General features: G+C 29.5%; 1 protein-coding gene across 1 annotated transcript; it reads left to right on the forward strand.

Moving 5' to 3' along the window:
- Nucleotides 1-7: 7 nt before the first annotated feature.
- On the forward strand, nucleotides 8-25823 carry LOC130590499 (uncharacterized). Its single transcript, XM_057392963.1, has 6 exons — nucleotides 8-327; nucleotides 522-1004; nucleotides 1108-1137; nucleotides 21435-21555; nucleotides 25391-25658; nucleotides 25738-25823. The coding sequence occupies exons 1-6, from the start codon at nucleotides 8-10 to the stop codon at nucleotides 25821-25823; spliced, it is 1308 nt and encodes a 435-aa protein (XP_057248946.1).

Here is a 25823-nt window from a genome sequence, read left to right on the forward strand (position 1 = left end):
CTGCCAAATGACAACTCCTTCAATTCAGAAGGATACTATTAATGCTTGTGCAACTGAGACAACTAAAGTAATTATGAAAGAACTTGATGGTGATTTTTTTACTATTCTTGCTGATGAGTCTGCGAATATATCTGATAAAGAACAATTGGCTCTATGTCTGCGATATGTTAATAAAAGAGGTGAGGTAATGGAGCGCTTTCTCGGTGTCGTACATGTTACCAATACCACATCTTTGACTCTGAAAGAGGCAATTGAGTCATATCTAATGAAGCATTCTCTCAGTTTTTCTAGAGTTCGAGGCCAAGGTTACGACGGTGCTAGCAATATGTAAGGTGCCATTAATGGCCTTAAAACTTTAATTCTAAATGAATCTCCATCTGCACATTGTGTTCATTGTTTTCCTCACCAACTTCAATTGACACTTGTTGCCGTCGCAAAGAAAAATGTTGATTGTGGGTGGCTATTTGTTGATGTGCTTGCACCTTTATTGAATTTTGTGGGTGGTTCACCTAAACGGAAAGATTTCTTCGAAAAAAACAAGCTGAACGTGTGGTAGCAGCATTATCTTTAGGTGAACTTGAATCTGGAACTGGCTTAAATCAAGAGCTTAGTCTGAGTAGACCTGGTGATACTCGTTGGGGTTCTCATTTTAAAACAATTTTGAATGTGCTTAATTTATACCCAACAATTCTTGAGTCACTTGATGCCATTGGAGATGTTTCTGATAGTGTTGACCGGAATCGAGCTGAGTCACTTACACACTTGTTGATGTCATTTGATTTTATTTTTGTGGCACATTTGATGAAGAGTATATTTGCGATTACAAATGAGTTGAACCTAGCTTTACAAAGAAGTGATCAAGATATAGTGAACGCAATGAAAATGGTTGACGTGACTAAGATCAATTTGCAGAACTTGAGAAATGATGGATGGGATATTCACATGAGCAAAGTCACTTTGTTTGCGATTAAATATGGCATTGAGACTCCTGATATGGAGGAAAAGTATGTTCTCCCTGGCAGAAGGAAGTTTCGTGGAAATAGATCATAAGTCACAAATCTTCATCATTTTCGAGTTGAAGTTTTTCTAAGTGTCATTGATCTACAGTTACAAGAACTTGAAAATAGGTTCAATGAGGTAAGCAAAGAATTACTTGTCTGTATGTCTTCTTTCAATCCCGCGAACCAGTTTTCCGCATTTGACATAGCAAAGTTGACACGACTAACAGAATTTTATCCTACTGAATTTTCAACTGTTGAACTTTCTTTTATGGAAGATTCACTTCAAAATTTCATTGTTGACATTCGAAGTGATGGGTGATTTTCAATGTTGAAGAACCTTATCGAGCTTTCTATGAAACTTGTTGAGACAGGAAAACATGAAACACATTCAAGATTATATCTGCTTCTAAAGTTAGTGTTGCTTCTTCCCGTGGCGACATCAAGTGGCAAAATGGTATTTTCAGGAATGAACACAATAAAAAGTAAATTGCGTAGTACTATGGGAGATCAATTACTCAATGATTGTTTGGTTACTTATTTAGAGAAAGATTTATTTTGAAAGTAAGACTCGATGATATTGTAGCTCAATTCCAAAATATGAAGACTCGAAGAGAACAATTGTAATAGTTTACATAGAAAAATAATTACATTGTGACTTAAATAAAAATAATTTTTTATGGGCAATTTATGTATTATGGATCTTTTTGAATCTTGGCACAATATTAGGTTGATTATTTTGGTGCCCCACCATTATTGAAATCCTGGATCCGCCCCTGATACTTAAGGGAAATAATTACGTAAACTAACAAAGCACAAAAACGGCAAAACAACCCCGAACCTGGGCGGGTTAAGTCCCAACCCGGGCGGGTCCACAAACATACTCTCTTCATATACCACCGAACTCGGGCGGGTTAGGACAAACCCGGACAGGTTTCTTCTTCAACAAACTGCAGCTGCTGCTTTGTGCCATACGGACCCAGGCGAGTCCTTGTCAAGCCCGGGCGGGTTCTCTTCCATCACAATGTCGTTGCTGCATTATACTCCACGGACCCGGTTGGGTCCCCACTTGACTCGGCTGGGTTTGCTCCTTTTCTCCACGTTTTTGCGTCTTCGCGTATCTAAGACTTTTTGAGCTTGTTTTACTTGGGGTATGTCGAGCTTGCAACCTCAAAATAGGGAGATACATTGTCCAGATCGATAATATTCCAAAGTTGTTATTATTGTGAATTAAGGAGTATGTTGTTTAAGTAGCATAGCATTAGTATGTGAAAAAATAAACTGATCTGACATATTAACTAAAATGCCCAGGATAATGGCATTATCTCACCTAATCACTAGTACTTTAAAGGATATATTTCTTCATGTGGGAGAAAACACATAAATCCCTTTCAATCGTATTAGCTGTAACATTATTCGTGAGTCTTGATTTTAGGGTTTAGCCACTAATAATCTTACATGAATATAGAAATTAAGATAAGCTACAAATCATATAGTCAGAAGTCAATCAAAATGTGTTAAAAGAAACAACCCAAAGTAAAGACTTATCAAGCTGGGTATGGGGTTTGTTTTTACTTAGTCAAAAAATGTGTTAGCAATCACGGTGCTTAACTTACGAAGTTACGAGGTAGTTATGCATTGTTTTCCCCACTTCTATTCAGGTGTTCCTTGTGATATCTTTTGCTTTGTTCTTACTCCTATCTCTTTTTACTTCAAGATCAATTTTACAATGGCTACACTACTTTTGTAGCCATTATAACCATTTAATCACGACCATTTATTTTTATGAATAAATTTCCCCCGTTAATTTAGATGACTATGTATTTGCATTACCAATTAAATTTATCAATAAGATAACTACATCTACTAATAAGATAGAGAAGTTAAATCTATAAATTATCATTTGAGCCAAAAAAAAAATCTGAAGTATAAGTTGGAAATATGATATTTGACGTTGGAAATCTTGAAATTATTATGGAGTACAGCCTTGCTTTTTATCGAGAATGGAGAGGCAGTTATCAACTCTTTCTTTTTTGTTTTGAGGGGAAGCAGTTATCATCCTGAGTGCATTTTTTTAAACATTATTAATTGGTCAAACAAATCAATGTTTATTAATTATCTGTATAAATCAAATGGTTGAGATTTTCAAGTATTACAATGGCAACAATTTTGTTGTAGCCATTGAATAATAACTACTCAGTAACAAATAAACACACAAGCTAATATCAATAATAACAATAACCACTCCGTAACAAATAAACAAATAAACCTAATAATTAATACAACGCTTGTACTAATATTATAGTTAGACTTTAGAGCAGAGAACACCAATATCTCTACCATCTCAAAGGATAAAAAGTAAAGTGCTAATACTAATAAAAAGTACCAATAATTGTAAAAGTGCTAATACTAATATCATACGAAGTAGCAATAGTTTAATAGAGAGAACACCAATTACAACAATAGTTTCATGCTTCAATTTTGTGGTGCAGGTCGACGAGTCGCCCAAAGTTTCACCACTGCCCAGTTTGATTTCTGTAGGAAAAAAAAAACCAAGTACATACTTATATTACTTGCAAATAAAGTACTATAAATAAAAAAGGTCTTAATCGATTAATCAATTCAAAATAAAAAACGAAGGAAGTATATTTTTTTCCATCATTCAAATCTCAACTTCTTAAACACATTTATATACTGAATGCAGAAGAAATTTAGTAATTACATGAAAAAACAATTCACTCCTCTTAAACCAGATTGAAAGAAATGATCATTAATCATGAAATATAAATTTTCATGATCATTAATCATGCAATATAAATTTTCAACACTTTTTATTTATTTATTTATGTATATTCTAAAAGAATTGATTCACTTATTGAAAGCAAAAATTATGTGTGAATGTGAACCTTAGTAAATTCAGATGCTGACATGGAATTGTTGGGAGGAACATAGATAGATGAACTTACATTGATTACAAATCCAAAAGAAGATCGAAATAACAGATGCACATTTATAAAAGCAATCGAAACAAGCAAAACAGACGAAGGGTTAAACAAATAATTTTTGAGTTGTGTGAAAAGGGTTACTATTTCCACTGCATTTTGAAATTACGAAATACGAAGTATTATAACCTCAATCAATTAAATCACAATTTGTAACAAAAGTAGAGAAATAAAATTACCATGGTTATATTTCCGGGTGCTGGAATTGTTAAAGGTCGGATTGCTGGTGCTGGTTCTTCTCTTAACCTAGTATCAATATAAGCCTCCTTAAATATATGTAGACGAATCCTATAATAAAGAGCTTGCTCACCCCGCTCAGTAATTGCAACCAAACGATATTTTTTTATCTCACCAAACTCGCGAGGCTCGAGATCCTCCTGTTCGCCTTCATCATTAGAAAAGGAGGTATCTTTCCCAGGGCCGTATTTGGGTATGGGCGAGAGGGACAGGTGCTCAGGGCCCAAAACACATAGCCCAAATAAGTAAAGGTAAAAGAGAATAAAAGAAAAAAATAGAAAAAAATGGAAAAGAAAAGATCACTGCAAAACTGCAAATGCTGCCGACAATTAGGCTTATAGCGAATCAAATTTCTTATTCAATTCTCCCACTTGTTTTTCAATTTATTGTCAAACGCTCAAAATTTTTGGGTAATTTCTCTCTTTTCTTTGCAATTTTTGTTCTTTATTCGATTTTTTTAGGTTTTGCAAATTCTGAATTTTATTACTTCATTTTTTCGACCAAGAATTATTATAATTATTTGAGAATTTCAATGACACACTGTATTTTTTCATAGTAACTAAGTATTATACATTAAATCAATTTACTTTTTCTGAAAACTTGAATAAGTTTTGTGAAATCAGATTGTTGCTGATTAATTTTAATGAACGACTGAACTCGAGAATAGATTGGGCCATAGAAGTAGACAGATTAGGCCATGAAAATATGTTTTTATTTTTATGTCATGTTGTAGACCCTTAAAGGTTGTTAATGCATATAAATTTCAATTTTTCTTTAGTTTTTAGTCTTATACTCCCACTTGTATTTTCGTTTAATATAAAATTTTGATATTTGTATATCGTAGAACTGCATAATGAATCGGAGTAATAAAATTTACCCCTATTGTTTTTTGTTATGAATAAGTTTAGATTAGTTCATAATATTTTATTAAAAATAATTCAAAGCAAATTAATTAAAAAGAACATACCCTTAATCCATAATTTTTTTTATAAATATTTGATATTATCTAATATAAATTTCAATTATTTTTTATCACTTTATTTCGGTCCAGCTTAAATTTTTTCCGCCTTTGGTCCTTCTCTAAGGGATGGTTGTAACTTTATTTGTAATTTCTTTATTAATCATTTAATTGTGCATCTTTTCAATTTCTTTTTTTGGGTTTTCTGATTGACATATTAAATGATCAAGTACTTACATCCTTATTTTAACGTCTATTTCAAAAATTTCGGACCAAAAAATTGTTTAATTTTTTGGTCTCGACCGAAAAATAAAACATTCAAAAACATGGACTCAATCAGCGCCCTAATCTGTAGGCTCGTCCTTGGGCTCCAAAATTTCAGAAACGGGGTTAATCTTTCCCTTCCATCCATTTCCAATAGCATGTTCTAAACGCATACGCATCTGTTCTGTAAGTATAATCAGCATAAATGTTACACATGCTATTGGCCCAAAGACTAGGATGACAGGACCAATGGTGGAGAAAAAAAACAGGTTTATTTATCAAATTATTGACCCTGTAATGATTTAGTACATCTTGTAGGATGTAATACGTAAAGGTGTGGAGTTGAACAGGAATATAATTTGGGTAATAGCCAGTGCACCGCATATAGTATGCAAGGTAATCGAAACAGTTAGCCTCATTAAAACCTGCGAACTTGTATTCGTTATGAGCTTCAAAAGGGAATACAACCTTTACATTGTCTTCGTTATAACTAGGGATTGGTAGAGCATTATAGTAAACCATGGTGGACAAAGTTAAAAAAATAAAATAAAATCTGAACATAAAATTGGGAAAAACAACGATATGAGAAAGGTTGAGACTTGAGAGGCTTTTGGCAAAGATTAGGGTGATTTGAGTTTTGATAAAGTTTAGACTTATATGACTAAAGCTACACACAACTATTGAAAACTTTTATAACAAGTCATGTTATTTGAAGAAACATTTATGCAGGAGATTTTTTCAAGATGAACATTTGTATATACTCCCACTTGTATTTTCGTTTAATATAAAATTTTGATATTTGTATATCGTAGAACTGCATAATGAATCGGAGTAATAAAATGATAAATTTAATTTTACCCCTATTGTTTTTTTGTTATGAATAAGTTTAGATTAGTCCATAATATTTTATTAAAAATAATGCAAAGTAAATTAATTAAAAAGAACATACCCTTAATCCATAATTTTTTTTAATAAATATTTGATATTATCTAATACAAATTTCAATTATTTTTTATCACTTTATTTCGGTCCAGGTTAAATTATTTCCGCCTTTGGTCCTTCTATAAGGTATGGTTGTAAATTTATTTGTAATTTCTTTATTAATCATTTAATTGTGCATCTTTTCAATTTCTTTTTTAGGGTTTTCTGATTGACATATTAAATGATCAAATACTTACATCCTTATTTTAACGTCTATTTCAAAAATTTCAGACCAAAAAATTGTTTGATTTTTTGGTCTCGACCGAAAAATAAAACATTCAAAAAATTTGGACTTAATCAGCGCCCTAATATGTAGGCTCGTCCTTGGGCTTCAAAATCTCAGAAACGGGGCTGATCTTTCCCTTCCATCCATTTCCAATAGCCTGTTCTAAGCGCATACGCATCTGTTCTGTAAGTATAATCAGCATAAATGTTACACATGTTATTGGCCCAAAGACTAGGATGACAGTACCAATGGTGGAGAAAAAAAACAGGTTTATTTATCAAATTATTGACCCTGTAATGATTTAGTACATCTTGTAGGATGTAATACGTAAAGGTGTGGAGTTGAACAGGAATATAATTTGGGTAATAGCTAGTGCACCGCATATAGTGTGCAAGGTAATCGAAACAGTTAGCCTCATTAAAACCTGCGAACTTGTATTCGTTATGAGCTTCAAAAGGGAATACAACATTTACATTGTCTTCGTTATAACTAGGGATTGGTAGAGCATTATAGTAAATCATGGTGGACAAAGTTAAAAAAATAAAATAAAATCTGAACATAAAATTGGGAAAAACAACGATATGAGAAAGGTTGAGACTTGAGAGGCTTTTGGCAAAGATTAGGGTGATTTGAGTTTTGATAAAGTTTAGACTTATATGACTAAAGCTACACGCAACTATTGAAAACTTTTATAACAAGTCATGTTATTTGAAGAAACATTTATGCAGGAGATTTGTTCAAGATGAACATTTGTATATACTCCCACTTGTATTTTCGTTTAATATAAAATTTTGATATTTGTATATCGTAGAACTGCATAATGAATCGGAGTAATAAAATGATAAATTTAATTTTACCCCTATTGTTTTTTTTGTTATGAATAAGTTTAGATTAGTTCATAATATTTTATTAAAAATAATGCAAAGTAAATTAATTAAAAAGAACATACCCTTAATCCATAATTTTTTTTATAAATATTTGATATTATCTAATACAAATTTCAATTATTTTTTATCACTTTATTTCGGTCCAAGTTAAATTTTTTCCGCCTTTGGTCATTTTATAAGGTATGGTTGTAACTTTATTTGTAATTTCTTTATTAATCATTTAATTGTGCATCTTTTCAATTTCTTTTTTTGGGTTTTCTGATTGACATATTAAATGATCAAGTACTTACATCCTTATTTTAACGTCTATTTCAAAAATTTCGGACCAAAAAATTGTTTAATTTTTTGGTCTCGACCGAAAAATAAAACATTCAAAAAACTTGGACTTAATCAGCGCCCTAATATGTAGGCTCGTCCTTGGGCTCCAAAATCTCAAAAACGGGGCTGATCTTTCCCTTCCATCCATTTCCAATAGCATGTTCTAAGCGCATACGCATCTGTTCTGTAAGTATAATCAGCATAAATGTTACACATGTTATTGGCCCAAAGACTAGGATGACAGGACCAATGGTGGAGAAAAAAAATAGGTTTATTTATCAAATTATTGACCCTGTAATGATTTAGTACATCTTGTAGGATGTAATACGTAAAGGTGTGGAGTTGAACAGGAATATAATTTGGGTAATAGCCAGTGCACCGCATATAGTGTGCAAGGTAATCGAAACAATTAGCCTCATTAAAACCTGCGAACTTGTATTCGTTATGAGCTTCAAAAGAGAATACAACCTTTACATTGTCTTCGTTATAACTAGGGATTGGTAGAGCATTATAGTAAATCATGCTGGACAAAGTTAAAAAAATAAAATAAAATCTGAACATAAAATTAGGAAAAACAAGGATATGAGAAAGGTTGAGACTTGAGAGGCTTTTGGCAAAGATTAGGGTGATTTGATTTTGGATAAAGTTTAGACTTATATGACTAAAGCTACACGCAACTATTGAAAACTTTTATAACAAGTCATGTTATTTGAAGAAACATTTATGCAGGAGATTTGTTCAAGATGCATTTGTATATACTCCCACTTGTATTTTCGTTTAATATAAAATTTTGATATTTGTATATCGTAGAACTGCATAATGAATCGGAGTAATAAAATGATAAATTTAATTTTACCTCTATTGTTTTTTTTGTTATGAATAAGTTTAGATTAGTTCATAATATTTTATTAAGAATAATGCAAAGTAAATTAATTAAAAAGAACATACCCTTAATCCATAATTTTTTTTATAAATATTTGATATTATCTAATACAAATTTCAATTAATTTTTATCACTTTATTTCGGTCCAGGTTAAATTTTTTCCGCCTTTGGTCCTTCTATAAGGTATGGATGTAAATTTATTTGTAATTTCTTTATTAATCATTTAATTGTGCATCTTTTCAATTTCTTTTTTTGGGTTCTCTGATTGACATATTAAATGATCAAGTACTTACATCCTTATTTTAACGTCTATTTCAAAAATTTTATTTAATTTTTTGATCTCGACCGAATATAAAACATTCAAAAAACTTGGACTTAATCAGCGCCCTAATATGTAGGCTCGTCCTTGGGCTCCAAAATCTCAGAAACGGGGCTGATCTTTCCCTTCCATCCATTTCCAATAGCATGTTCTAAGCGCATACGCATCTGTTCTGTAAGTATAATCAGCATAAATGTTACACATGTTATTGGCCCAAAGACTAGGATGACAGGACCAATGGTGGAGAAAAAAACAGGTTTATTTATCAAATTATTGACCCTGTAATGATTTAAGGGCCTGTTCTCCCCAGCTTATTTTCAGTTCAGTTCAGTTCAGTTCAGTTCAATTCAGTTCAGTTCAGTTCAATTCAGTTCAATTCAGTTCAGATCAGTTCAGTTCAGTTCAGACCAGTTCAGTTCAGTTCAGCTCTTGACAATACTTTTACTCTCACATATCACTATTCATTTCAGTTCAGTTCAATTCAGTTCAGTTCAGTTCAGTTCAGTTCAGATCAGTTCAGTTCAGTTCAATTCAGTTCAGTTCAATTCAGTTCAGTTCAGTTCAGTTCAGTTCAGTTCAGCTGTTTTATGCCGAAGAGAACAGGCCCTTAAGTACATCTTGTAGGATGTAATACGTAAAGGTGTGGAGTTGAACAGGAATATAATTTGGGTAATAGCCAGTGCACAGCATATAGTGTGCAAGGTAATCGAAACAGTTAGCCTCATTAAAACCTGCGAACTTGTATTCGTTATGAGTTTCAAAAGAGAATACAACCTTTACATTGTCTTCGTTATAACTAGGGATTGGTAGAGCATTATAGTAAACCATGGTGGACAAAGTTAAAAAAATAAAATAAAATCTGAACATAAAATTGGGAAAAACAACGATATGAGAAAGGTTGAGACTTGAGAGGCTTTTGGCAAAGATTAGGGTGATTTGATTTTGGATAAAGTTTAGACTTATATGGCTAAAGCTACACGCAACTATTGAAAACTTTTATAACAAGTCATGTTTTTGAAGAAACATTTATGCAGGAGATTTGTTCAAGATGAACATTTGTATATACTCCCAATTGTATTTTCGTTTAATATAAAATTTTGATATTTGTATATCGTAGAACTGCATAATGAATCGGAGTATTAAAATGATAAATTTAATTTTACCCCTATTTTTTTTTTTGTTATGAATAAGTTTAGATTAGTTCATAATATTTTATTAAAAATAATGCAAAGTAAATTAATTAAAAAGAACATACCCTTAATCCATAATTTTTTTATAAATATTTGATATTATCTAATACAAATTTCAATTATTTTTTATCACTTTATTTCGGTCCAGGTTAAATTTTTTCTGCCTTTGGTCCTTCTATAAGGTATGGTTGTAACTTTATTTGTAATTTCTTTATTAATCATTTAATTGTGCATCTTTTCAATTTCTTTTTTTAGGTTTTCTGATTGACATATTAAATGATCAAGTACTTACATCCTTATTTTAACGTCTATTTCAAAAATTTCGGACCAAAAAATTGTTTAATTTTTTGGTCTCGACCGAAAAATAAAACATTCAAAAAACTTGGACTTAATCAGCGCCATAATATGTAGGCTCGTCCTTGGGCTCCAAAATCTCAGAAACGGGGCTGATCTTTCCCTTCCATCCATTTCCAATAGCATGTTCTAAGCGCATACGCATCTGTTCTGTAAGTATAATCAGTATAAATGTTACACATGTTATTGGCCCAAAAACTAGGATGACAGGACCAATGGTGGAGAAAAAGAAAACAGGTTTATTTATCAAATTATTGACCATGTAATGATTTAGTACATCTTGTAGGATGTAATACGTAAAGGTGTGGAGTTGAACAGGAATATAATTTGGGTAATAGCCAGTGCACCGCATATAGTGTGCAAGGTAATCGAAACAGTTAGCCTCATTAAAACCTGCGAACTTGTATTCGTTATAAGATTCAATAGGGAATACAACATTTACATTGTCTTCGTTATAACTAGGGATTGGTAGAGCATTATAGTAAATCATGGTGGACAAAGTTAAAAAAATAAAATAAAATCTGAACATAAAGTTGGGAAAAACAAGGATATGAGAAAGGTTGAGACTTGAGAGGCTTTTGGCATAGATTAGGGTGATTTGATTTTGGATAAAGTTTAGACTTATATGACTAAAGTTACACGGAACTATTGAAAACTTTTATAACAAGTCATGTTATTTGAAGAAACATTTATGCAGGAGATTTGTTCAAGATGAACATTTGTTTATACTCCCACTTGTATTTTCCTTTAATATAAAATTTTGATATTTGTATATCGTAGAACTGCATAATGAATCGGAGTATTAAAATGATAAATTTAATTTTACCCCTATTGTTTTTTTGTTATGAATAAGTTTAGATTAGTTCATAATATTTTATTAAAAATAATGCAAAGTAAATTAATTAAAAAGAACATACCCTTAATCCATAATTTTTTTAATAAAATTTTGATATTATCTAATACAAATTTCAATTATTTTTTATCACTTTATTTCGGTCCAGGTTTAATTTTTTCCGCCTTTGGTCCTTCTATAAGGTATGGTTGTAACTTTATTTGTAATTTCTTTATTAATCATTTAATTGTGCATCTTTTCAATTTTTTTTTTTTTGGTTTTATGATTGGCATATTAAATGATCAAGTACTTACATCCTTATTTTAACGTCTATTTCAAAAATTTCGGACTAAAAAATTGTATATTTTTTGGTCTAGACCGAAAAATGAAACATTCAAAAAAACTTGATTAATGAGGGCCCTAATATGTAGGCTCGCCCTTGGGCTCCAAAATCTCAGAAACGGGGCTGATCTTTCCCTTCCATCTATTTCCAATAGCATGTTATAAGCGCATACGCATCTGTTCTCTGAGTATAATCAGCATAAATGTTAGACATGTTATTGGCCCAAACACTAGGATGACATGATCAATGGTGGACAAAAAAAAAACAGGTTTATTTATCAAATTAGTGACCCTGTAATGATTTAGTACATCTTGTAGGATGTAATACGTAAAGTTGAGGGGTTGAATAGGATCATAATTTGGGTAATAGCCAGTACACCGCATATAGTGTGCAAGGTAATTGAAACAGTTAGCCTCATTAAAACCTGCGAACTTGTATTCGTTATGAGCTTCAAAAGGGAATACAACGTTTACATTGTTTTCGTTATAACTAGGGATTGGTAGAGCATTATAGTAAACCATGGTGGCCATAGTTAAAAAAAATAAAATAAAAGCTGAAGATAAAGTTGGGAAACACATGGATGAGAAAGGTTGAGACTTGAGAGGCTTTTGGCAAAGATTAGAGTGATTTGATTTGGGATAAATGTTAGACTTCTATTTCTATGACTAAGGCTACACGCAACTATTGAAAACTTTTATAACAAGTCATGTTATTTGAAGAAACATTTATGCAAGAGATTTGTTCAAGATGAACATTTGTATATACTCCCACTTGTATTTTCGTTTAATATACAATTTTGATATTTGTATATCGTAGAACTGCATAATGAATCGGAGTAATAAAATGATAAATTTAATTTTACCCCTATAGTTTTTTGTTCTGAATAAGTTTAGATTAGTTCAGAGTATTTTATTAAAAATAATTCAAAGCAAATTAATTAAAAAGAACATACCCTTAATCCATAATTTTTTTTAATAAAATTTTGATATTATCTAATATAAATTTCAACTATTTTTTATCACTTTATTTTAGTCTAGGTTAAATTTTTTCCGCCTTAGGTCCTTCTAGAATGGATGGTTGTAACTTTATTTGTAATTTCTTTATTAATCATTTAATTGTGCATCTTTTCAATTTCTTTTTTTGGGTTTTCTGATTGACATATTAAATGATCAAGTACTTACATCCTTATTTTAACGTCTATTTCAAAAATTTCGGGGCCCTAATATTTAGACCGAAAAATGAAACATTCAAAAACTTGGACTTAATCAGGGCCCTAATATGTAGGCTCGCCCATGGGCTCCAAAATATTAGAAACGGGGCTGATCTTTCCCTTCCATCCATTTCCAATAGCATGTTCAAAGCGCATACACATCTGTTCTCTGAGTATAATCAGCATAAATGTTAGACATGTTATTGGCCCAAAGACTAGGATGACAGGACCAATGGTGGAGAAAAAAAAAACAGGTTTATTTCTCAATTAGTGACCCTGTAATGATTTAGTAGATCTTGTAGGATGTAATACGTAAAGTTGATGGGTTAAACAGGGATATAATTTGGTTAATAGCCAGTGCACCACATATAGTGTGCAAGGTAATCGAAACAGTTAACCTCATTAAAACCTGCGTGCGAACTTGTATTCGTTATGAGCTTCAAAAGGGAATATAACGTTTACATTGTCTTCGTTATAACTAGGGATTGGTAGAGCATTATATTAAACCATGGTGGACAAAGTTAAAAAGATAAAATAAAATCTGAAGATAAAGTTGGGAAAAACAAGGAGATGAGAAAGGTTGAGACTTGAGAGGCTTTTGGCAAAGATTAGAGTGATTTGATTTTGGATAAATTTTAGACTTCTATGACTAAGGCTACACACAACTATTGAAAACTTTTATAACAAGTCATGTTATTTGAAGAAACATTTATGCAGGAGATTTGTTCAAGATGAGCATTCACTGCTTATGTTCTCTTTCATTTCATTTCATTCTATTTAGGAAAAATTTGCGCATTACATATATATAGGACAACACAAGTCGCTGATCCCTAGGTCACTCTAGCACATCATACATAAGATGACACCTAGATATAGCTCGAGGACAAAGCACAAGCTAACAGACAAAATAGCAGATTTCTTGCCTACGACACTACTACAACCTCTGCTGGACTACAGACAACAACCACTACTAGACTACGGACAAAACATAATGACTAGTATTACTTAGTGAGAATGAGCCTAGTAATACTTAGTGAGAATGAGCTACATGGGCCTCATTCTCAACAACTATTTATTACTCCACTCTGTATGATGCAATTCCGTTTGAGAAACTGATGGAGTGAAAAAAGAGAACGGAAGCATGAAGAAAAGAGAAAGAGAGAGTGAGAGGTGGGACAATTCCCTGTTCTCTTGAAAATTTGAAAGATTATAATTATTGGCAATTGTTCTACTACTACTCCCTTTGTCCCACAAATTTTGCAACAAACTGAGTGAAATCACGGATGATATTTCAATAGCTATGGTAAAATTGTAGCCACTGTTATGTAAAAAGATCCGAGCCCTTCAAAACTTAAAATAAATCTTATCCAGTCACTTTTATTTTATTTTTGACTGTTTGATTCGTCTGAATTTTTCTGATCTAATCTAAACTTTTCTTATATTATCTTATCTAATCTGAATTTTTCTTATCTGATTTGAATTATTCTTATCTGATCTGAATTTTTCTGATTTGGTCTTATCTGATCTGAAATTTTCTTATTGTAGTTGTTTTTATAGTTATAATTTTTCTGATCTGATCTTAATTTTTCTTATCTTATCTAAATTATTCTTATCTGATCTAAATTTTTTTTTACCTTATCTTATCTGATTATTTCTTAAATAAGCAACCAAGTGCTTAAATAAGTTGAACCAAACGCACCATTATTCAAGAATTATATCACATTCATCTTTTTCCCTTTTTTACAACATTTATTTTGCAATTTTCACAAATTGCATCATGTTATCAAAACTGAAAGTATGATATAAAATAATTCTTAACCATATTCTCAATGTATTTTATTAAGCTTTTTCCTCCATATGCATGCTAAGCTTTAAAAAAACTAATTGCTATATAATGTATAATTGAATCAAAAACTGCAGAAAAGTTGTATGTAATTGCTACTCCAAGAATTGTCTTCAAAATTCCTTTTTGAACTAGTAAATGTCGTTTGTGCTATCAATAAGGATGAATCCAGATTAGAATAGATATTATATTCAATAGAACTTGATTTTTTTGAAGGAGATTTTTGATGGTGTGACAGTTACGGTATAAATGAAATGAAGTAGAAAAGGGATGGAGATTGAAGCTTGAAGGGATGGAGTAGTATATTTTGTTTCTTCTCATATTTTTTATGGTTTTTTTTCTTACATAGTCAATTGATAAATGGTCTAGATTTCGGATGATATTTGAATGGCTACGATAAAAAGGTAGCTACTCTAATAAATTAGATCTGAACCCTCCAATTTTGTGCAATAAATCTTATCCATCCATTTATCGACTAAAAATGTCTGATCAATATCATTATCTAAAGCAAAATCCTAAATCCTACGTGTCAAGCTCACAATCACCGAGCAATTCTAGAGCATTTGGGGAGTAAAATGCTCATCTAGGCTATCCACGTAAGATGGCCTATGTGGCATCCGAAATTTTTAAAATTTTCGGTAATTTTAAAATCTTAATTAAGGGTGATTTGAGGTAATTATTGATGATTGGCTTAAATTGTGGAATAAAAAAGGCAAGGTCGGATTCTAAAATCTCCAATTATGTTACTAATTGTCCGAAATTTTTTCTTTCCAATGTTGTGTACATCCGATTTTGCCTATATACTTCATATATGGTAATGAAATCAAAATATCAATCAAGGATGATTTATGTTAATTGTCAATCAACATTAATTTCGGCCAATCAACTATTGAAATTTAAAAAGAATGCCGAAATTAATTATATTTTAGAGAGCTCCCTTTAAGTATAAATAGTACCGAATGTTCATTCATCAACACTACTCATTTCCGTGCTTTCAATTTGCACTCTCATGCCAACTTCCTCTTCCGCCTCAAAACCAATACCATGTCCTCCACAAAATATTATACAATCCCATATTCGAAAGGAAAAATGGCCCACTAAAATTGACTATTCGAATTTTCTTGATGTGGAATCTATGGTTTTAACACTATTTCGTGGAGGGCATCTATATTTCCATGATTTGTCGAGTATGTTCACGTTTCATATCAATAGAAGCAACGAAGTTTGGGCTTATGTTGAAGATGTCAATACCACAATAGATGGTTATCGTCCATATTTTGATTTTTGAAATATGATGATATATGATCTACAATGCCATCCTCCTAGGGCTTACAAAGTTGATGATGACTATTTTGAAGACATTGATTTAAACAATATGGATTGTAGTCGTATTAGTAATAAAGTTTTGCTCGATTATATTTGTAATGAAACGAATCATGTAGAGTTGACAAATACTAATTTTTAGTGTTCTTTGTTATTGTTTTTCTTTTTATTCTATTCAAGCTCCCAATAATGTCCAATTATGGAATGATATTGAAGTAAATATCTCTACCATTTACCATTTTATTTTGAGAAATAACATGTTCACCAATAATTGTATTCATCACTTTCAAAGCAATTATAGGTCCATGTATTGATACTTTTTCTACCTTTGACTATATTATTGCTTGGTCCAAATTCAATACTTAACAATGTACCTATCATACTTAATTGCATTGCCTTACCTAATTGCAATAAATGTAACCTAGCAAAACCGGTTATATTTGGTCTATATAAAGATCTATTTGGTCTTTGTATGTTCATTCCATCAATTCCCAAAAAACGATTTTCTTCATTCTTAAAAAAACTCCTTATTTCATTTAACATTTCAATTTTTAGAAGTTTAAGATATACAAAGTATCATCTTCTAATGGATCCGAGATATATCAATGATGTGAAAGACGTTAACAATGTAATGGAAGAATTCTTGGACCAGTGGTACATGGTTGATGATAAACTAACTACATGTCTTGGAAATTCAATTACAATAGAAGAAGAAGAAGAATGTGAGGAAGCTATGAAGTACATTGGTATGATAATGTCATTTCGTAATGCTATTCAACTTGCTACCAAAGAAGCAAAGTGTACTGTTGAGTATTTGGATTCTCTTATTAAGAAGTGAAGTATGAATAACGATTTGTTAGGTAATACTAAATTATCTAACAAAAAAAATATTAACCTCTGTTTGTATTATTCGTAGTTGTTTACAATGTTAGTTTCTTATTTCAATGTACAATCTATTAAGTTCAGTAATTTATTATGATATATGTATTGTTCGGTTATGGTAAAATGTTTATATTATTCGTAGTTATTTACAATGTTAGTTTCTTATTTCCAATATTGTAATCTATTAAGTTCAATGAGTTAGTATAATATATGTACTTTTCGGTTATGTTAAAATATTATTTATATGTTGTTGTTTATTTTATTGTGTATGTGACAAATCGGATTGTTAAATTTTTTTGTTTTTTTTATGAAAAAATTTACGTTTTCATAATAAGTTATATGTGGTCGTTTTTTTTCCGTAATTGTCTTTGATTATTAACTTATGGTTGAAACAATAATTTCGTTTAATATGGAAAATATTAATTAATCTTAATTGATATAAGATTTATTAACTAATGGAGTTCAATTTTATAACATATATCAGAATCATTCTTAATTTAGATAACGCGATTTTGGGGATTGACTCAATCTATATTTAATATGGAAATTATTTTTTATTCTCATATTCGTTTAATATGGACAATATCAATTAATCTTATTTATACTTTTAATTAATTTAATTATTTATTCATGTTCAATTTCATAACATAAATCAAAATCATTCGTAACTTAGATAACGTGATTTTAGGGATTGACTCAGTATATATTTAGTACGAAATTATTTTTTACTTTCATATTCGTTTAATATGGAAAGTATCAATTAATGTTATTTAAAATTTGAATTTATTTAATTATTTAATCATGTTCAATTTCATAACATATATAAAAATCATTCCTAATTTATATAAAGTGAATTTGGGGAATAATTCAATCTATATTTCATACGAAAATTTATTATTACTGATCTCATATTCGTTTAATATGGAAAATAGCAAATAATCCTATTTGATTTAATTATTTTAACTAAATAATGATGTTTAATTTCATCACATATATCAAAATTATTCCTAATTTAGATAACGTGATTGTAGGGATTGACTCAATCTATATTTTATACAGAAATTATGTATTACATACATTAAGTTTACTTTTTTGTTTTTTTTCAAGCCTTTTTGAAAACCATATTAATTAAATTAGGTTTACCTATAAATAAGGTTATTATGTTTATCTCTCTCTACACCATGTACAAGTTATTTTCTTAAAAAAACGTGTACATTAATGTTCTATTGGTATGAGGAATGACTATTTTTCATTTGACTCACCTACTTCACCAAAAGATTTAAATAGTTGGCATCCAAAAGTGGAACATTCTAATTTTTTTGATCATCAAGGTATGATACTAACAATGTTTCATTCCGGTCATATTATGTTTTATAAAGTTCTCAACAATATCGCGAATCCTGAAGATTTTTTTTCGGGTGATTGGTATATGACGGAGTATGTGTTCTCTACAATCAAAGATTCTAGGATTTTTATTGACTTAGAATATATTGTACTACATATTCTTCCTTGCAATGCTGCACGAGCTCATTACGTATGTCGATGTCCATTTGAAGAAATCAACATGAACGATGGAGGTGTAATACCAACTACAAAAACCATTTTGTTGGATTATTTATCAAATGAAAGTGATTAATTAAATTATGTTTTTTACATTGTATTAGCTCTAGTTACGAAATAATGCTCATCTAAATGTGAATGCAATAAAAACAAAATTTATGTATCCATTTATGTTGTACTGCTACTACCAATTATATATTAGTTGTCATTTTCAACTTTGACTCTAATTAATGTGCCTTCCAACTTATTCAATGCAAAAAAAATAATAAAGGTTTTAGAAAAATCTACCTAATGTGTACTTCATGCAAGAATATCATTTTCAATTTTGACTACACTTGGTCAATCCTTTTCAATGTTATATCTACTTCCACCAACATGTATTAAATTTTCCCTAAGCCACAAAAATTTCGGACATCTCCTCTATAAATAAGGCAAGTTTCCTCTTTGTGTTACATAAAAATCTTCTATAAATAACCACTTCATCTATTATTCTCAAATTTTTCCACTTTAAGCACATCATCTTAATGGATCCTAAAATAGCTAAGCATATAGTAGAAGTTAACGAGGCTACTTTCGAATTTTTAGAGTTTTGGTCGACAATTGATCATAAACTTTCTAATGCATGTTAAAAATTACGTAAATTAGAAGAAGATGAAGGAATGGTAACCATGGGTTACATTGGTCAAATTATCTATTTTCGCAACCAAATTGAACTTGCTTCTCAAGAACCAAGGAATATTGTTGAATATTATCATGATGAATTGGAGAGAGGTGATGATTGAAGATAGTGTTTGACAATCTATGAGTAATGAAGAGTTTGAAATCCATAATGTAGTAATTTTAATCATTTGTAGTTGGTCTTTATTTTAGTTGTGTCTTATGTTTTATTTTATTATGTATTTTGTTATCAGTTGTATTATGAACTACCTTATTGTATCTTTCTTATCATCAATGTAAAATATGTTTCGAAGTTTTATTTTATTGTTCTTATACTACTTTACAATTATGTTTTACTACAATATACCGTTTACTATTTATTAACAAATATTGTTATTTATTGAATGATAATTTAAGTCATTTTATGATATGAAATTTTAAACTATTACATAATAAACGGCTTTATATATAAATATGTATTACACGATTTTATGAATAAATAATTATTCTTTGGAAAAATTGACAAGAATAATCCAAACTATCACCGTTTCGCTTAAAATAATCCAAACTATTGGGAGTACGTTCTCAAAATAATCCAAACTTTAAATCATCCTATATATAATTGACCCAAAAGGGATCACTGAAGGTAAGAAAAATAAAAGTTTGGATTATTTTGAGAAGGTACCCCAAATACTTTGGATTATTCCAGAATAATTCAAAGTTCGGATTATTTTGAGCTGACCGGTCATAATTGGGATTATTTCTGTCAAATTTTCCTTATTCTTTTACCATTCTATACATTTATTAATTATTTCGTATATAAAGTTTATCTCAGTTTGAAAAGGATATTAACAAAATCTTCAAGAATAATCATCTTTCATATTAGTTATCTTCTAAAAGTGATAGGTGATTTAGAACGTATTCATCATATGCTACAAAGGAAAAGTTCTAAAAATATTTTGAATTCCATTTGTATAATAATGTGATCTATTATTTTATTCCTTGGATCATGCTAAAGCTATCAAGTAATATATTTTAAAAGGGATTCAAATTCACATACTACGTAATTGTTATAAATGCAAAAATCGAGTACAAACACAAGTTATTCAACTTGGAATCATTTTTTAATTTTTTTCGTATTTTGCATACTTATTTATGAGGCTTTTCATTACAAGTAAAAATGGTTATTCATCGGAGACCAATATATGCATTTATGTTGGTTCAATTCATAATAGTAGTCAATATTCTCAATTATTGTTTAAATTAATGTAATTAAATCATTTTTCTATATATTTCAGATGTATTTGGAATTATCGTTTCAATTCGGAGTAGAGAGTTAATAATTATAGATGAAAGGTATTATCTACGTAATACATATTGAAATAATCAATTTACAACATTACGGATATATTTGAGGGATATTAATTGTATGTCGTGTTATTTTAAAAAAAAAAGTTGTATAGCTATGAAGATCAAGCTCATTAGCCAATTAATTGCATTAAAGGAATCTATGAGTGAACCAATTTGTATTCTAGCATGTGGATTATGCGTACGAACTGATGGAGGTATTGTATTTTCATATTGTTATTTTATTCATTGTTAATTTAACAATAACTATTGTTATTCGAAATTTTATTTAACTTTTCCCTATTTTATTTTAGGTGCTTACTTGCAAAGTACAAAGAAATCCAATATTTATATACGACCTCGGACTAAAAAATCTTCTATTATGATAAACTAGTAATGTCAAACCAATTTAATTTGAAGTTAATAATTCATCATTATTATAACTATGCTTAATTTGCTTTAATATGTGTTAACTTTAATAACTGTGTTGTCAGGTTTAAGAACGACCGTTATGTTCGAGAGAAAGCTAAGTTCATTACCCATTGCCAACTGCCAATTACACGCACTCTAAGGGTAGCTAATGCGAAACGTTCAACTATAGTAAATATTGTGAAAATAAAAAATGTGAGTTTAATAATTATGTTTATATTATCTTTTGTATCGTTACATATCAATATTTCATTAAGTTATAAATCATTACAATTGATGACATTGTCTTATTTATATTTTTAATGTAATGCGTGTAGAATCAACTTATTAGGCTTATTGGGAAGGTAGTTGATATTGATCTATGAAGTTTCAAGTTGTTCAATTCATTCAGCTTATCAGTTGTCGTTACGATTGAGGATACAACTGGTACTATAAGCCTTTTGGTACGTGATAAACAAATCGAGTTTTTGTTTCGGACAACTCTGCCTAAAATAATGAATCATTATGCGCAGGTATGTGTATAATTGTTGATATTGATGGTTAAGAAATATTTTTAAAAAAATGTATGAAGCTGTTTAAAACGTGATATTATTATGATTTTTTCAGGTTAAGGAGATGAGATTATTTCGTTCTTATTTATTATCCCGTACAACAATAAGATACATATTCGTTCTTGGTAAAAATATTATTCACACTGAGATTGGTTTAAAAGTGCACTGTGTCGAAGAGATAACCTATGTTCCATGGTCGGAGGAATGTGCCTATTTGTTTACGTAATATTTCTGTTGGATGTCCACATACCGTTATTTTCATTTGATTATCTATTTATTGTTTAAATTTAATATTAATAATAGTCTTTCATTATTATTAATATTTTTCAATTTCATTTTCATATATTGCTTTACTGTTTCTAAATGAAATATCAAACAGATATATCATTTGTGTGTTGATAAGAACCCCATATAGGACCTATTAAACATACGTGTCAATTAATTAATAAAATCTTAATGGAATGTATTATAAGTAGCCGAATTTTTTTTCCATTTAAAGCTGTAAAACATTGATTCTTCAATAAATATGTCTTTTAGTAAAGTTTCATTATAATGCTTTTATTTAATGAATCATCAATATTCTTTACAAAGTTACGATATTATTTGTGTACTATAATAAAACATATATTTCGGTTTTGATAATAAGGAATGTTTTCCTATTAATTGATACATTTAAAAAAGGGAAGTTTCATTGGGTTATATATATATGTAACTGGATAATTTCGGAAAAAATACTTTGAGAAATCTCTTAAATTTTTTAGCAATGGAGAGAAAATCCGAGAGAAAGAAAAAGAGTTATGCCATGAAAAAAAGGTCAACAAATAGGCTCAATATTTTTGAAAGCATGCCTATTGAGATAACAATTAACATCCTTGGACGCGTTGCTTCACAACAACCATTCAGTCTGTTTTGTTGCAAATTAAGGTATTTTTAAATAATAACATCTTTTTTAAAGAGGTAGTTAATGATAAAATCTTACTTAATGGCTATTTATTGTTTCTCAGTTGTAAGATTCTGAATACACTATCACACGATGAACATGTGATGAAGAAAATTTACATTGAAGGTTTAATTAATCGTGAATCGTTGGGGAATATTAATGCAAAGATTTTTTTCGAGAAATATCTTGAATGCAAAAATCCTTCTGCGCTGCTTCGTTATGGATTAGTAAGTCATTCTATTGTATATCTCTATTTATTTATTTTCGTAGTTGTTTTATATGATTATTTATCGTTTATAATATTAGTAGATACAATACGAATTGTTAATTAAAGCTTTTTTAAAAACTTTCGAATTACAACTAAATCAAATAATTAAAAACTCAATAAAAACTGATGCATAAGTTAAAGCTAATCGTATGATTTGAAGACAATTTTTCTAATATTGTTAAACTTAAAGGTTTATTATATTTTTAAAATAATGTTAATCTAAAAGCTTTCTTATATGTTTATATGCAGATCCAAATTTTTACCCATAATAACTACAACACTGGAGTTGGTAGTTTGCTTGATGCCAGAAGAGCTAGACACATTATGTCATGATTTGCTTAAAAAAACACTTAAACGACTAAATATGGATACTATTATTAGATGTAGAGAGATCTTTATAAGAATGCGACAAACGATAAGGACAAGAAGGACAGAGGATTTTGCAAAGGAGCCACCATTTGTTTGATAGAGCAAAAAAAAAAGGATCATGTGAAGGGCGACATGTGGGCGATACACGATTAGTATTCCGTCGATAATGGTTATAATAGATTGGACTGTTATGATTGCAAGTGTGATCGAGAAGTTAGATTTTTCTTCACTATGATGAATTATTGAAGAACATTTTCTTTTTATTAGTTATTGTTTTCATTTATAATAATTATAAATAAAAATTTAGAGCCAATTAATATTGTGTACTTTTATATTATCTATATAATTTCTTATTATTGTATATGTTATTTGTATTTAATTGTGTATTAACTAATTATATTTTTTAGCATTAATCTTTCATGTTTCGAATAATATATTTTAAAAGATCTAATATAAGTAATTTCTATAAATGTTCGAAATTTTTAAGTTGAACCACTAACTCTTATCAAATTAATAATTTTGTAACAATTTTTTTAATATATGAATTCAAGAGCACATCCAACCACCATGTATTTATTGTGAATTGCCTTACATAAATCTATTAAATATCCGAAATTTTGGGCAATTCAGACATAAATAATATCCTTATTTCAACCACCAATTCTTACCTATACTATATGATTTAAATGAACATAATAAATTTAGTCAAATATACTCAACCATATATTAAATGTCATCAACCAACTTATTAGGTTTTCCTTTATATGGCCGATTTTTTTGTCCTATAAATATGCTTATGTCTTCATTTTCTCCACTCACTTACAACTATTTCTCTATATTTTCGAAAAGCATACTATAGATACAATTTCCTTTAAGCATCAAATTTTTCCTTCTCTATGTATAGTAGAATTCAAACACAATTGAAGAATTATGTGGATGCAACTAATCAGCTTATTGAAGCGTTTTCAAATTACGAGGAGAATATTTTTGAGATTACAACCGAGTTGGATATTTTAGATCGAAATGGACACGAAACTGTTGGTTACATAGCTCAAATCATGCATGCACATAATCAATTTGAGCTTGCACGTGAAGTTTCAACTGAAGTTCTTAGTGGAATTAATCGAATTATCAAGGATTAGCGTGGTTATTCATAATATGTTTTAAAATATTTTAGTAATCGATTTGTGTAATTGAATGTATTAGACTAATATCGGCTATGTATGTTTAAATTTTATTAGTGTTATCTGATTATTAATTATGCTTTGCGAAACATAAATTTTCCTACGAAATACTTTTACCAAACAATTTCGTCGTTACAAAAAAAACACGTATATGTTGATTAACAAAAAATCGTGCATTTGGAAATCATATTATATCATATAAAATAATCATTATCTAAAAATGTGAATTTATATATTGATGCGGCTATATCACATATCATATAGCGTTTAAATCTTTTCTATAAATGAACAAATCATTTCCAGCTTATGTAATATTATTTTTGTAAACTTTATGTATATCAATTAAAGATATTCGTTAAGATTTACACCAAAATTGGTAGAGTATTTGTTTTTGAAAAAATTAATATGTAATCACCCTTAATTAAATCCGAAATTCAGTTTCCTACACCCAAAATCTGTTCATCTATCAATCAATAGTCAAGGAATAATAATCAACCGAAATTCACTTCACTAAATTGAAGGGTGATTTGCTACCAATTTATATTCTTACCATATTATGTTGATTTTAACAACTCATATTTCCGAAATTTAAATTTAATGACTTACTTACAAATTCATAGATAATTAGATTTAAGAAATATTGCCATATTTAATATTATTATTGATTATTGTGTTGCATTATGTAGTTGTCTATATAAACACAACTTTCTCCAAAAAATATTATTTATAATTAGCACAATTAAGCAATCAATTTATTTCAACACTCTTTGAGTTATTTTATAATGGCTTTTGAAAATCAAAACGAGAAGAAAATAGTTTCTATTAGTGAAATTGTTAAAGGGATGAAATTATGCACTATTAAGGTCCGAATTATTAGGGTTTGAGAGAGACCTAATTTTAAGAATCAACTTGAAACAGAAAGCATTGAAATAGTTTTAATCGACGTTGAGGTAAGAGCAAATAAAACATAACATTTAATGTGTAAATATGTTGTTATTATTATGTTTTACTAATGTTTTAAACTTCTCTTTTCAGGGTAGTAAGATTCAAGCCAGCTGCCGCAAAGGACTAATTATGCAATTTACGCCAAGTATTAAAGAGGGTGAATTTAAGCAAATTTCGAATTTTTTGGTTCGGGATAATGGTGCTTTGGAAAAGGCAACAAACCATAATTGTGTAATATCACTAAATTATGGATCAATAATTGAGGAATGTCAAGTTCTTGATATTCCAAAGTTTGGATTCACTTTTCCTAAATTTGATGATATTATATCAAAGCAGTTACTGGATATGTATTATATTGGTAAGATTTATATTATTATTAATTTGATAATTTCACTGTTGATACATAAATGTAACTCATATCTTATATTATATATTAGATGTCATTAGACAACTCAATGGATATAGTGGTATTACTGAGACGGCTAAATCTAGAATGATGACTATTGAGTTGGTTGATACATAG

The sequence above is a fragment of the Beta vulgaris genome, chromosome 2 (assembly GCF_026745355.1).
Source record: "Beta vulgaris subsp. vulgaris cultivar EL10 chromosome 2, EL10.2, whole genome shotgun sequence".
Classification (NCBI taxonomy): Eukaryota; Viridiplantae; Streptophyta; class Magnoliopsida; order Caryophyllales; family Amaranthaceae; genus Beta; species Beta vulgaris.